General features: G+C 51.9%; 1 protein-coding gene across 2 annotated transcripts; it reads right to left on the reverse strand.

The window, feature by feature from the left end:
- Window positions 1-7,757: 7,757 nt before the first annotated feature.
- Gdf7 (growth differentiation factor 7) lies at window positions 7,758-13,380 on the reverse strand. Of its 2 annotated transcripts, none has more exons than XM_021178516.2 (2): window positions 13,011-13,380; window positions 7,758-10,392 (listed from the first exon to the last, which is right to left on the reverse strand). In XM_021178516.2, exons 1-2 carry the CDS (start codon window positions 13,378-13,380, stop codon window positions 9,425-9,427), a joined length of 1,338 nt encoding a protein of 445 aa, XP_021034175.1. In that variant the 3' UTR covers window positions 7,758-9,424. The 2 variants fall into 2 exon arrangements, with proteins under 2 accessions (XP_021034175.1, XP_021034174.1); XM_021178515.2 differs by having other exon boundaries at window positions 7,758-10,413.
- Between the last annotated feature and the right edge of the window lie 214 nt (window positions 13,381-13,594).

Raw genomic sequence — 13,594 nt, forward strand, 5'->3', positions numbered from 1 at the left:
GAGACAGGGTTTCTCTGTGTAGTCATGGCTGTCCTGGAACTCACTCTGTAGCCCAGGCTGGCCTCGAACTCAGAAATCCGCCTGCCTCTGCCTCCCTAGTGCTGGGATTAAAGGCGTGTGCCACCATGCCCGGCTCTCCTTGTTCTTCAAATGAGTGTTGTAGAAGGTAGACTGGACTTGCAGTCATCACCAGAGAATAGGGCCTGCTACAGAAATTCAGTATAAATTTGGTTATCTAAAGTTAGTGTACATCTTTTCCAGACCTAGCAAGAAAGCTCTCACAGAATACAGGTTCTCAGCCGGACAGACTGTCAGGAAGTCACATTTGAGGAGGTCTGCATCCTCAAACTAGGGATGTCGATGAAAGCATCGGACAGAGCCATGTGTGCACTTCCTGAGCAGAGTAAATTCAAAGACAACCTTTCACTTCTGAGCGCAAACTGCAAAGCAAGGCCACTAACCCTTGTGGCCCGTCTCATCTGATATGACTACCATGGTTGTTTCTCTTCTTCTATAATTAGAAAACCTTTGCGGCTTAGGCATTGGCAGCTACCAAATATGTGGCTTATTAGTTACCGAGCATGATCCCTGCAGAGTGCCCCAAATGGGAATTACAGCAACAATACCCAGGACAATGGCCGAGCTGAGTCGAACGCTCTCATTTTGTATTGCATTCCTCAAACATTCTGGTGAAGGGTTTGTTCTGACCTCCCCACAGCAGGCTGGATTTCTTTTCCTGGGTATGTCTATGGGAAAATCCCTCTTCTCTGGGATGGGAATGTGACCCCTGACTGGGCGTCCATTAGAGCCACAGGGTGTGGGTGCACCTGCAAGGTCTCCCTCCCTCCCTCACAGAGGGACTAGATTCCCACCTCTGCAAATCCACCCAGCTCAAGCTCCGAAGAACATCTGGGCTTCCTCCTACCAGCCATCACGGTACACCTGCATGTGATTAGGACTCAGCAGACACCCACAGCCCCACCGAAGTCAGCACTGGCGACATATCCCAGCGGAGAAGCCTCTCCCCAGATCGCTGATCCTTCTGACCAGATGAGGACAGGTTCCAGGGATACACGAGCCCTGTGCATCTGTGACCACAGAGTCTCCGTTCCCGGGGGACAGCAGTGAGGACACCTTCACCCCTGCTCGGAAATGAGTGCCACCAGGGGCAGACTGCACAGCAGAGCCAGGGAGGGGGCAGAAGTTGAACTTGGCTTTCTCAGTGTCAGCCACTGGAGAGGCTTTTAGAGCTGTTCACAACAGTGTTTGGGAAGTTGGATACAATTTCAAATCCCTGACTTTCTCCCCACAAGTGCCCCTTCTCTTGTGAATGTGTGAGCCCCTGCACAGCAAGCTGGAATAGGTCATATAGACAATGAAAAACTGAAATTTTAGCCTAGGAATATGATGAACAAGACTTTACACCTTTCCATTGGAAGGGTCTTAGGACACATTTATTATACCTGCCACAGTATTTAGTTGAGAAGATATATATTCTCTCAATAAAAGAAAAATGTGTTTGATAATGAAATTAAGAGCACAGAGAGAGTCTGTCTGTCTTTGACAGGAGGGAAACATGACCACAGAGACCATCAACGAACTACAGAAACATTGGATCCAAACTGGGTAGGTGTTGCTGTTGCTATCAAAAAGGTGGGTCACCATATCCAGGACCCTATATCCTCAAAGGTCATATTGGTCACGAGTCCTTCATGAGGGCCAGGTCTGTCAGCTGTCACCCCTGCTCCTCTCCGTGATCAAAACCAGAAGGCAAATGAAGTAGCCTGCTGCAAATGTAGGAAGAAGTCGGGCAAAAGAGCCAAGAGAGCACACTACACACTACAGGCTGTTGGGGGAGAAGCTGGAGCAGCTAAGGAGGTGTGTGGAGGACCAAGCAGACTGGCTCGTCACGTTTTCTCTCAGACTTGGTCCTCGGAAATATGTGCTCGGTCTCAAAGAGGAAGCCACTCAACTGGCCTTTATGCCTTGAGACTTCCTTCAGAGGCTAGGCCATGCAGCCTCCAGAGCGAGAGGACCCATGCTTTCTGCAGTGAGATAGATCCTCAGCAGCCTGGAGTAGGCAAAAGCCAAAGGTTTATCCCTTCCAACTGTTTCTGAATGACTGTTCACTCCTTATAAGCTGCCGTGCTTGTCATTTCCTGGAGAGAAAAGCCCTCTTCTGTCTTGAACCCAGGACTACTCGGTGAACAGTTCGGGGCTATGCATAGGGACCTCAGCAGTTTCACAGTGATGGCCCTGTGCTTAGGGATCCCGGCCATGGATAGATACCTCATTGAAACCCTCTTGCTTGAGAGCACCATGGTCAACACAGACTAGCAGGGCCAGGCCTACCATGTATCTACCCATTTTGATCCAGTCATTTTGACGCACAAGTCCCTGGCTGCTGCTCTCCAAAGACTAAGTAGGCTAAACGGCACTGGTCCAGACCTCCATCTCCAAGCACCAGTCAGAAGCAGTTTTATGAGTAAAAGATTTAATCGACTTATCTGTACAAAATATTAGAGTGGTGAATGATGAGCATACAAGCTGTTTAACAAATATATACTGCTATGTAATGGTTAAGAAAAAATAGTTCGCTGTTTTACAGGTCATTTACATTTCAATATGTACAACCTACTTAAATTTGAGAATACATATACACATGGATTCGTGCCTGACCCCCAAGGGTTGGTTCTTTGCTAGCTAGTCTGGTCACAGCAGCACTGCGCAGTGTCATCGGGGACTGCCCAAGCGGCCAGGCTGGGCAGCAGGCAGATGCTCGACTGTAGCCTGCAAGCTCCCAAGCTCTGCTCTGGCCAAATCCAAGCTGGAAGATTGCCAACCAGGAGATTTCAGTTTTTAAAACCTCTCCCTCCCAGTGCCTGCTCCACTGTCTGAGGAACAGTAGGTGTCATTGCAAAATGAAAGCTACTTCCCCTGAAACTAATTAATTCTGTCTTTAGCCGCTGAGGGAACAGCTGTGGAATTGAGCCTTGGTGGCATTACCATCGCTCGAGTTCTGCCATTTCCATAAAATAACAGTATCAGAATCAGATTAAATTTACTTTTTAAGCCGCGGGCCACTCACCGTGTGCCGCATTCCACTGCCCACCCAGGACCTACTTACACAGCATCACGCCATGCGCAGGCTCAGCAACAACCTTCTCAGTGGAAGGACTGGAAGGATCTGCTCCTTTGTACAGAAGGCAAGATGAACAATCCCAAAGTTTTCAGAAGAGCTTACCTCATCTGCTGAAAGAGCAAGTCACAGACAGTGTGTTAAACCCTATTTTTGTTTTTATTGCATTTATAGTTCGGAGAAAAACAAACAAACAAAAATCGTCCAGCTAAAAGACCTAATTATGACTCTTTATCAAAGAACACAAAACATAAAAGCTCTTTGTTCTACCATAGAACGTGAAATGCAAAAATCAAATTACCCCAAGGGTGCTCTATTTAGTCTGTGATTTATCAGAGGTGGAGCATGCCGGAGAAACTGCTCTCGGAGTCTCCGTCCCCAGCTTGGAACACTAGCCTGCTGCCCAGCCAGGACGCGCGTTGCAGGCTGAACCTTCTCACTGAACTGGATCATGGTTTCTAAACAGAGGTGCAGATTAGTGAACTCTGTATGGACAGGCTGGCTCCAAAAGTGAGGCTCATTCCTCAAGCCATCCCACAATCCTCAAAGCAGATGGCTGCTGCACCACCACCCCAGCCCCCAACCCCGGGAGGAATCACAGACCTCACTCCTGTCTCAGGGAAAGCCACTCACCCACCCCTATCACTGCCTTGCAGACTTGATCCGCTGAGAAGCCAGGCAAGGGCTTTCTATCGCCTACGTGGGTTGTCTGAAAGGGGCTAGACTATCAGGAGGGTCTGGAAGTTCTAACTGTCTAAGTAGGGACAGGTTATACACAGTTGCTGAGAACAAGTATTTTTCAGGCATGGGGCCACATGTGCCCCCCACCCCCAAGGGAGTTGAGATTGTGTGCTTTGGAGGGATCAGTTCACATTTGCTTCTAACTCAGCAGGACTTCTACAGCACCTTTACCACAACTCTTGTTTTGGTCCACATTTGCACATGCCAAACGGCCAAACATAACTCTAGATAGTGACAGCCAAGAGTCTGAGGGCCCTAGATGCAGAGCATGGCATCTCATCCCATCTCTAGACAGTGCAAGATGCCAGTGCTGGTCATATGGAGCAGTACCTGGATACAAGAGGACAACGCCATGCCCACCTCCTGCCTGGCCACATCTCCAGCCACCACCATTCAAATAATAGCAAAACAACTAGCAAAAGCAAAATAGCTGGCCTTCTTCTGGAGGCCTGTAGCACTGTACCTACGGGGCCTGAATTTGGCTTCAGCCTCTTCTGATTTCCTTAGGCAGTTTATTTACGAAGCCATTGAAAGGGATAAGACGTTCTGGACTACGGAGCCTCTCTTGCCACTCCCTCTGAAAGCAGAGTTCCCCTCTGGAAGGGAGTTCATCTGATGAGCAAAATGTGCTTCTCACACCTTCACACCAAACACAGAAACAGATCTCAGGAAGCGTGTGGCTGCCAAAGCCCTCTTACCATTGAAAGGGATGCACAGGAAAGAAACCAGTCCTGAGTTTGCCTCACAGGTGCTGGACGAGACCTGCAAGCTCAACACCAAGCAGTAGAAATGGACCATTGAATAGATTTGCTGCTAAGAGATAACACTGACCAACAATAGCGAGAGAGTTTTGAAGTTCAGACTGGTCAGCGGTGACCTCACACCTGCCACTGGCCACGCTGACTTACACTCTATTGTAATGGTCGCCACTGCTGCCAGGAAGCACCATCCCCAGTTCTGTCTGGATGAAAGTCTAGAGCCAAGTTGTAAGCTGTCTACAAGCACAGCACAGATGGGGCCCAGTTAAGATGGATGTGTGCACACCAGAAACAGCATCCCCCAGTCCCTGGATCGTTCTCAGAGCTCACAGCCACTGATGAGAGATCAACTGCCAGTCTCAAGGCAGCCTGAAATTTGGACCTCTTAAGAACGGGGTACCATTACCACTGCCCCACTTGCGGTACCTCTTTGTGCTTTCCTCAGCTCTGGCACAAAAGCGGGGGGAGGAACTTAGCTTCAGCCTAAATCTACGAAGGGATTTGCTACAAAAATCAAAGCTGGGGGGTGGGGATCTTGAACTCTTCCCATTTAGTGCTTCTTAACGCTTAACTCTGCCACCATTTTCCAGGTCATATAAAAGAAGATGAGGTCGTCTGACTCCAATTCCTGCCACCAAATCACTATGCTGGTAAGCTTCAGGCAGATGTTAGACCCTGGGAGGGCAGCCTACCTGCACCCTTGGCTCCCGTACTTTACCTACAGCACCTGAGCTGCCAATAGAGTATAACTTTCACTTCCTTCCCTGTCTCCAGAGAGAACTCACAGCAGCCCTTCCCCAGCTCAGCCTGGATGTGACTGAATCTGAACTCGAGCACATGGAGCCAGGGTAACCACACTCTCCAAAACAAAACAGCTCCTGGCTGGTGGGGAGCCAAACCCCAGGCCCCAGATCCTGGCCTCTCCTGCACCTGCCTCAGCCTGGGTAGAAAACTGAAGCAACATTTGAGAAGCTCCACCATAGGCTGGCATTTAGATAAGATGGTAGGCGCGCACAAGCCCACACTCACAGAACTCTGGCGCTGTGGCTGTGGCTAGGATTATTTGCCTTGCCTTGGAACATCTGAACAGCTTTCTAGGAAGAATCTAGGAACCTTGAGACTAGAGCAGTTGTCATTTAAGGGATCTAGGTAGGGAGATGACTGCCCATGACTGAGTTTCCTCAGATGTCTCTCAAGAGATGTACTGTAATCCTGATACCTGCATGGCCTCCTACAAGGTGGGCCCAGGCTACACTATGAAGAGAGCTGGGTCCTTTGTGTACAGAAGCCTTGGCTCTAAGACTAACCAGAGACATCAGCTGACCACCCTATGGAGATCTAGTGATGTCTCACCCACTCCTCAGATGTTGTAACAACTTTTCCATCTTCTCCACATCCTCTCTTCCCTTTCCACCCCTGACACTTTTAAAAGGGGAGTAGAGGCCCACTGCTCCCTGGCAGAAAGCTACATTCAGATCCCCATCCTCCCAGCTCACCAGCTGAGGCCCCTGATGCTCAGTCCCTTGGAAAGGCCCCTACCTCCCTGTACCTGGCTCCCAAGAAGACACTCTCTGGAGAAGCATCCAGGCCTATGACAGTGTGTTCTCTACTTTCCACTGCCGTTTCAGGGCAGGCTCAGAGGAGGAGCTAGCCTCTCGGGACATCAGATGCTCTTGGAAAGGATGCGTCCGGACATGGCACTTTAAGAACAGGTGCAGTCTACAACTGCATTTGTGTTGGCCTTGAAAGGGAGGATCTGGCGAGATGAGAACCTGTAGAGTTAGCATCCAGAATCTACCCAGGCTCGCCTCAGGACTCACATCCAGCTTCTGTCCCTGCTGACACCATGATGGTTGTCAGGAAAGATCAGCACGGGACAGAGAGATCCACTGGCCTTTGGTAGCACTATCACACAAAGCACAAGCTAATTACCCCATACCATCCGAACATGAAATGCCAGGAAAGTGGGCCAAGGCCAAGCATGAACACTACAGCACAGCACAACTCCAGACATTCTTCCTCACGATAAGATTAAGTAGCCGACTACCCGCTCTGCTTGGTCCAGTCCAACTGCTTGGTAACCCCAAATCCCACAAGACCAGAGTCTAGGAATCCTGAAAATGCCTTCCTGCCAATGGAGGGGGCTACCTTAATCCATAAATTATGGCTTCAAGCAGCAAACCAGGCCAGTTTGGTGTCTGGCAGGACTGAGAGTCCAGCTGGCCTCCCCTACTTCCTTAGCAGGCCTGTCAGCCTTCCCTCACTTGAAGCAGTGGTTCAGGTTCCCAGCAACATGGAGAATTCGGTTTACTTCAGAAGGGAGGCTTTGGTGATCTCAGGCTGGGCAGGAGGGGGCACCCTAACTGACATGGTCTGTGCTGACTACAGCATCCAGACAGGGATTCCAGAATGCAGCTGAGTTTGTCCTGGTCACCCGCCCCTCTTAAAGCCTAGATGACAAGGCAGATGTTGAAGAGTGTTCCCAACTGTGCAGGCAGCAGCCTTTCTCCGCCTCTTGGCAAGCTAGTTTAACCACATCCCATCTGCCCCACATGCGGTTGGCCCTTTTGTGGTCATAAAATACATCCTCTAGAGGATGGCTACAGGAGACCGAACCAGAAGAAGAGCCCTGTTTCTAGTTCCACAGAGGATCCACGAAGGATCAAGGGAGCCCTGGGAGAAGTTCAGATCATTCAGCACACACCTGAGGCCTCAGAGGCACTACATGAACACTACAGCCCAGTGCACAATGTTGACCATTCTAGTGACGGTACCCTTCTGTGGGTGCAGCCTCAACACAGGGAGATTCCCACTCTCAAAACATCACTTTCTTGTTAGAAAGAGGTCATCAAGTTTAAAGGGGGTGGGACATGGATATATCCCTTCTGTACAACAACCAGGCTGAATTGAGTTAGTTTTCCCCAAAAATTGTTTGGCCTAGTCACAAAAATAAAAAAGTATTAAAATGTTTGCTTCTATACAAAAGTAGTAAGCACCCTAAATTTTCCTCAAATAATCCTCAAATTTTCCTAAGTAATCGTCAACTGTAATTTTCATTGATTTTTCTAAACTTTCTAATACAGCTTTTAGCTTTATGACCACTTTATTCTCCATTGTGACATCAGAACAGCCACTATTACATCATCTAAAACAGAAAAGGGAGGTTTCCCTGGCAGAATCAAGAAGTCTGGATGCACATTTCTGCCCAGGCACACCTCCCCCAAAGATGAAATTATATCAAGAGTAGCCACTTTATGATTTAAAAGAAAAAATGATAAAATAATTGCATTTTCTGGTTACAGAGATCCCCAGTCATATAAGTTCACATTCTAAAAGGAGAGAAGTCTTCATTTTAAGAATAAATTATACATGGATTATTTTCCCCTTGGGAGGAAATTTTACAAAATGAAAAGGACTCAGATGAGACTCTTAAATAAATTAGCTGAATCTAAATGTCCATCCTTCCTTCTCTCGGGAGTATCCACTAAAAACTAAAAGACCTGTAAACGTCATGGGCCTTGGCATTCAGGACAAGTGCAGAGTTGACTCCTCCCCTAAAACCTGAAGTGGGAAACCTCGGGTACTGTCAAAGTGGAAAACCTAGGGTACTGTCAAAGTGGGAAACCTCAGGTACTGTCAAAGTGGAAAGCCTAGGGTACTGTCAAAGTGGAAAACCTAGGGTACTGTTGTCAAAGTGGTCCTCTGACTCTCAACAGGTGCAGCCCAGCTTGTTTCTGTTTCCCTGGCCACTGACAGGAGGCCCCAAAGGATGAACTGGCACCAAGAAATCAAAGGGCTCTGCAGAACAAAAACTCTGGAGATGGGAGACAGGCTTGCCACCTTCTCATTCCACAGTGTAGGAGCGGAACCCTGCTTCCTCCAGCCCTGCATGTCCAGGCTGTGTGTTTAGGTCTGACAAAGGTGTTGGTGTGGCTTCACTCCGCCTTGCTGCCAAAAAAATAGCAACGAACACAGTGAAAGGCACACACAGGCTACCACACTCATTGCCTTTTGGAGGGGGCTGTGCCTATCTGGCAAATGGGTTTGAATCCTGGGCTGATGCTGGTGGCCCCAGGACACTGTATCCCTGACAACCCCTTAGGAAATCCTCTTGGCACCTTCTAGACACTCCTAAACCTGGCAGATCCTATCCTGTTCCTCACCTGTCTCCTCCATTTCACACACACCCTCCGGAGAAAACTATTCTTTCTACTTTCCAGATCATTCCTAATTGGAATGAAGTTTTAAAAGTCTGTGTTGGCATTTTGCAACACAACACATTCTTTTGGATAAAGCTTCCTTTTCAAAACTGAGCCAGTACCGCATCAGACTTGTTTAGGAAACGGGTGCTTCCTCCCAAGCCCCACGGCTCCTTACTTTTGAAGATTCCCAATGCCCACATCCAGAGACTCTGGGTATCACAGCCCTGCAGTGCACTCCATAGCCAATGTCAGGAATCCAGCCACACCGCCTCCAACTAAAAGGAGAATCCAATGCTAACCCGTTTCTACTAGGATTTCGTGCCAATTACTGCAACATAAACACAGATGCCCTTCCCTCTCCCAAAAAGGACAGAGGTTTGTATCAATGGTAGCAAATAAGCAAGGCTTTTAGCGCCTGCCGTCCACGGTAAACATGTGCGTGAGTGAAGGAGTGTGTAAATGTGAGTGTTAACTGTGTGCTCTCCTCTGTGCTGGCAGAGGCCATAGTCCGCCGTCCCTCGGGCCTGATGACATGTGCTCTTCAGCCAGGGTCCTGGGCGGCCAGACCCTCCCCAGACCGCATGCTACCTGCAGCCGCAGGCCTCCACCACCATGTCTTCGTACTGCTTGTAGACCACGTTGTTGGCGGCGTCGATGTAGAGAATGCTGATGGGACTGAGTCGTGCGGGTACGCAGCAAGAGGCTGGCGCAGCGTCGGGCGCCATGGAGTTGAGCAGCGTCTGAATGATGGCGTGGTTGGTAGGCTCCAGGTGCGAGCGCAGAGGAAAGTCGCAAACGCCCTCGCAGTGGTATGCCTCGTAGTCTAATGGCGCGATGATCCAGTCGTCCCAGCCCAGCTCCTTAAAGTCCACGTGCAGTGACTTGCGACTGCAGCGGCTCCGGCCTCTGCGCCCGTGGCCCCTGCCTGCGCCACCGCCGCCGCCGCCACCGCCGCCACCACCGCTTCCCTGCGCTCCCCGAGTCCCAGCCAGCGCAGTCCGCCGCCGCCTGCGACCGCCCAGGTTGGCTTTGCGAGACCCAGCGCCTGGTCCTGGATCCGGTGGCGGCTCTGCAGCGGCCCGGAGAGCGCGGGCCTGGGCTCGGATCTCCCGGAACAGACTCTCTTTTCTTTGCGTACGGGAGGAGATCACCAACAGCGCGCGCTCCTCGGCAGCAGTGCCGCCGCCGTCGCCACCGCCCGGCCAACCGAAGCCCAGTCGTCTCAGGGCCAGCGGGCTGCTCTCCGAGCCCGTCACCGCGCGCAGCACCAGGCAGAACTTGCGGGAGGCGCGCGGCCAGCGGCGGTGGCTCTGCACCGCGTCCGTCACGTCGAACGCTTCCCAGCGCGCACCGCCCAGGGGCTCGGCGGCCCGGGAGTGCAGCAGGTGAGCTGTGCCGGCCTCGTCCGGGCACGTGGACAGCAGCAGCCGCGGAAGGAGGGTCGCACTGTCCCTATCTGGTTCCGGAGACCTCCGGCGCAGAACGCGCAGCTCCGCATTCACCACCTCATCTGCTTCGGAGAGGCTGGATACGTCGAACAGGAAGCTCTGGCCTGGCTCGGCCGCCGTTTCGTCTGCGGGGAAGGACAGAAACAGAAAGAACAGTGTGAGGGTAAAGCCAGGACACGCAGCAATGGGGAGGGCAGCTTGGCCTCGTTTGGCTTGGCTATCCCTGACACATAAAGCGACCCAGAAAGGACCATAAGAGCCGGCAAGCGTCCCCGCATCTGCGTTCCCGCAGGAATGATGTCAATCCCTTGGGTAAAGGGATTCTTTCTTGTCGCCTACACCTGGAGCTTTGGTTCTTCGACCCCACCGTGACAGCCACACATACACACACCTAATAGCTGGACTGCGGGACCCAAGAGCGCACCACCGCATCTCCGGACCAAAAACTTAACCATTAGTTCTGCTGCCTGCACTGGCATCTTACTGTTGCCGAAAGGTAGGTCAATTTTCTGAGCAGGGGTGTCCTGAAGGGGGCCAAACAGAAAGCGCTCACACACTTTCCCAATAACTTGCTTTATGTGACAATTGTCCCTTACTGCTGAGCCGAGTGCCCCAGAGAGCTGCAAGCACTCCTGGATGTGCGGGAAAACGAAAACTTCTCATTCCCTAAAAGCACTTTTCCCTTTGGTTCCTTTCTTCTCCCAACCCAGCCTAGACACCTTCACTGACCACGGTTTCCCGTGCAAATTGGGCCCTTGAAAATTGTCCGGAAACGGAACGCATAAGCACTGCGACACCCTCTGCTTCAGCCCACCCTGCCCGTTCAGCCAGGATAGCGACGTCAACCCCGTTCTTGGCTCCTTCTGGTGCCCCCGCGGCCACCAAGAGGAATGGAAAAGACAGAGAACCTTCACGGAGACATTAAGAGGTGGCGGTGTTTCTGCTGTGGAGGCTTGCTTATTCTTTTGCTCTGGTGTGATTTATTTCGGGCTTGGGGTTTTATTTCTGGTCATGGGTCCTTTTTCTTTTGGGGTGGACTCAGACAAAAAAAAAATGTTTAAATTCCACCAAAGAGCAGATAAGGCGTTGCCTTTGAAGGGGGTCATATGGTTTCGTTTTGCCCCATCGGAGAGAGCATGCAAACTCCCCCCAGCTTTGGGGATTTGTTCTCAACCATGGAGCCAGGCCCTCATGTTCTAAGTCTACAGTCTGGGTGTACTGTTCTGCCTTCCCAGCTCTGTTCTAAACTGAAACTGGTGGGAGCAAGCTAGACAGAGGCCCTGGGCCATATTCCTTGTCCCTGCTTTTCCCCTCAAAGACCCTTCTCTGCAGCCTCCGCCTCACCCCGCTTACTCGGCCTTGCTACCTCCCCAGGGAGGGAGGGAGAAAAGGTGACCGGCCTCTGGGTCTTGTAGGTGAAACAGAGCTACACCGGAAGGAATTAGCTGATTTTATAACCTTGTACACTTGGCCAGCCCTAACAAAGTCTGATGCTTCTGTTACTTTAGGCCGCTCTCACTGTTGGCAGCTTGAAAGCATCCTATGCAGGGACAGGTTAGGAGTTTTCCCTGATTCTGCACACTGGGATTGGAGTTTCCAGTCAGTGTGGCGTGCCACGACAGACCCTTAGAAAATAGATGCTGGTCCTAAGTGCCCCATAGGACCATCTGGACCAGAGATTTCTATGTATGGAAACAAAGCTGTCTGTGCGTACATGCTGCGCACTGAGTGTGTTTCTGAGATGGCTGATGCGCGGTAGCCACAGCCTGCTTTCCCACGCTGGTATCAAAGGCCTGCAGACTGCCAAAGGCTGCCTAGACTCACTTTCCAGCCCTACTTGCCTTCCTTTCCCTCCTGATTTCCAAGCTAGATCTTTGGCTGGGCAGAATTGAAGCCAAAATTACTTGCATTTCCGCCTGAAATTAGTTAAATTTTCCCTATCTGTCTGCTTTAATGACTTCAATGGAGATTAATAAAAGCCAGATGACGCACACATTCTACAACCACCCCACAACCCCACCCACATCCTACCTTTGGAGGGCCCTACACAGGGTAAAATGGGATGTTTGAGCTCCAACCATCACTTTTCTCCCCACACAAGCCGAGGTCCTGGACTCTGGCAGCTGGGGCCTACTGCCACAGAAGGCAGTCACCCAAACTCTCTTCCCATACACAAGCCACCATCCACCCGAAACGGTCTGCCTGAGTGGGGTCCTCCTGATACCGAGAGAGGCCATTACTTTAATTGGATACCACCTTCTCTACCCTGAATTCCCCTGAGCTTCAATTTGTGTGTAGCCCCCAGTCCCCCGCTGGACACAAGGCACTACCATCACTGCTCGTCCCTCTTGGCGGAAACTCAAAGGCCCCAACTCCTGCCCTTCTTTCTTCTCCCAGGGCTCCAGGCCCGAGGCTACACTAGACCCTTCCCCCAAAGAAGCGGGTCTTGAACTCCGCTTGGCTTGAGGGGAACCTGCCAGCCTGTTCCGAAGAGCAGCTCCCACTCCCTCAGCCCTCGGAGACCAAGCCTGGACTAGCACCACCGTCCAGGCTTAGGGGTTCGTGAACAATGACTTCGAAGACAACGTTTTCTCTCCAGCACCTGAGGATAGCTATAGGGATCATAGTTCAGGGTCGAATCGGGCAGAGGCTTGCCTCCCCCGGCTCGTCTCCAGTCAAGAGTAGACGGGATGGGCTGGTGCGCAGAAGACGCGTAAAGTACCTTGAGTTGCTTGGTCTGTGAAGCCGGTGATTGTGTCCACGCGCCCGTGCCCTGAAGCTGCCGCGACCGGAGCCCTCCCCGCCAGGCTCCTGTAAAGCGACATCATGAAGTGGTGTGGCACCACCGAGCCGTTCCTGAAGCCAGAACCCGCAGCGCGGCGCACAGCTCGGGGACCCGGAACCGCAGCGGCCTGGAGAGCTGAAGGGCCTGGAGCCGGGGCGAGGGTCCGCCCGCCGCCGCCGCCGCCCCCGGGGCTCCAGGCTGGTCCTGCCCCCGCCGCTCGGAGCACCGCGGCAGCTTCTAGCCCGTCGCGGGGACGGCAAGCGCTCAGCAGCCAGAGACACAGCGCGGCGGCAGCGCTCAGGTCCATGGGCTCCTTGGGCCGGCCGGCCTCGCGACACGGGCTCCGTGGCTCCGGGAAGTCCCCCGACGCCTTTTGAACATAGTGTTTAATAATGGGGGAAGTGTGCGCAGCAAGCCGCTGCCCCCCTCCTCTCCCACCCCACCCCCGCCCAGCGCTCGGAGCAGCGCCCCCTGCTGAACGTTCAACCCGCAGCGCTGAGCCCCCCAACTCAGGCCTATCG

This window comes from Mus caroli, chromosome 12 (assembly GCF_900094665.2).
Source record: "Mus caroli chromosome 12, CAROLI_EIJ_v1.1, whole genome shotgun sequence".
Taxonomy (NCBI): Eukaryota; Metazoa; Chordata; class Mammalia; order Rodentia; family Muridae; genus Mus; species Mus caroli.

Excerpts from the sequence above, each read along its gene's own strand:
- Gdf7 (XM_021178515.2), bottom strand. The coding sequence starts at position 13,380 with ATGGACCTGAGCGCTGCCGCCGCGCTGTGTCTCTGGCTGCTGAGCGCT. Across the intron at positions 10,414-13,010 it reads CACAGACCAAGCAACTCAAG|ACGAAACGGCGGCCGAGCCA; the intron begins GTACTTTACGCG and ends CCTTCCCCGCAG.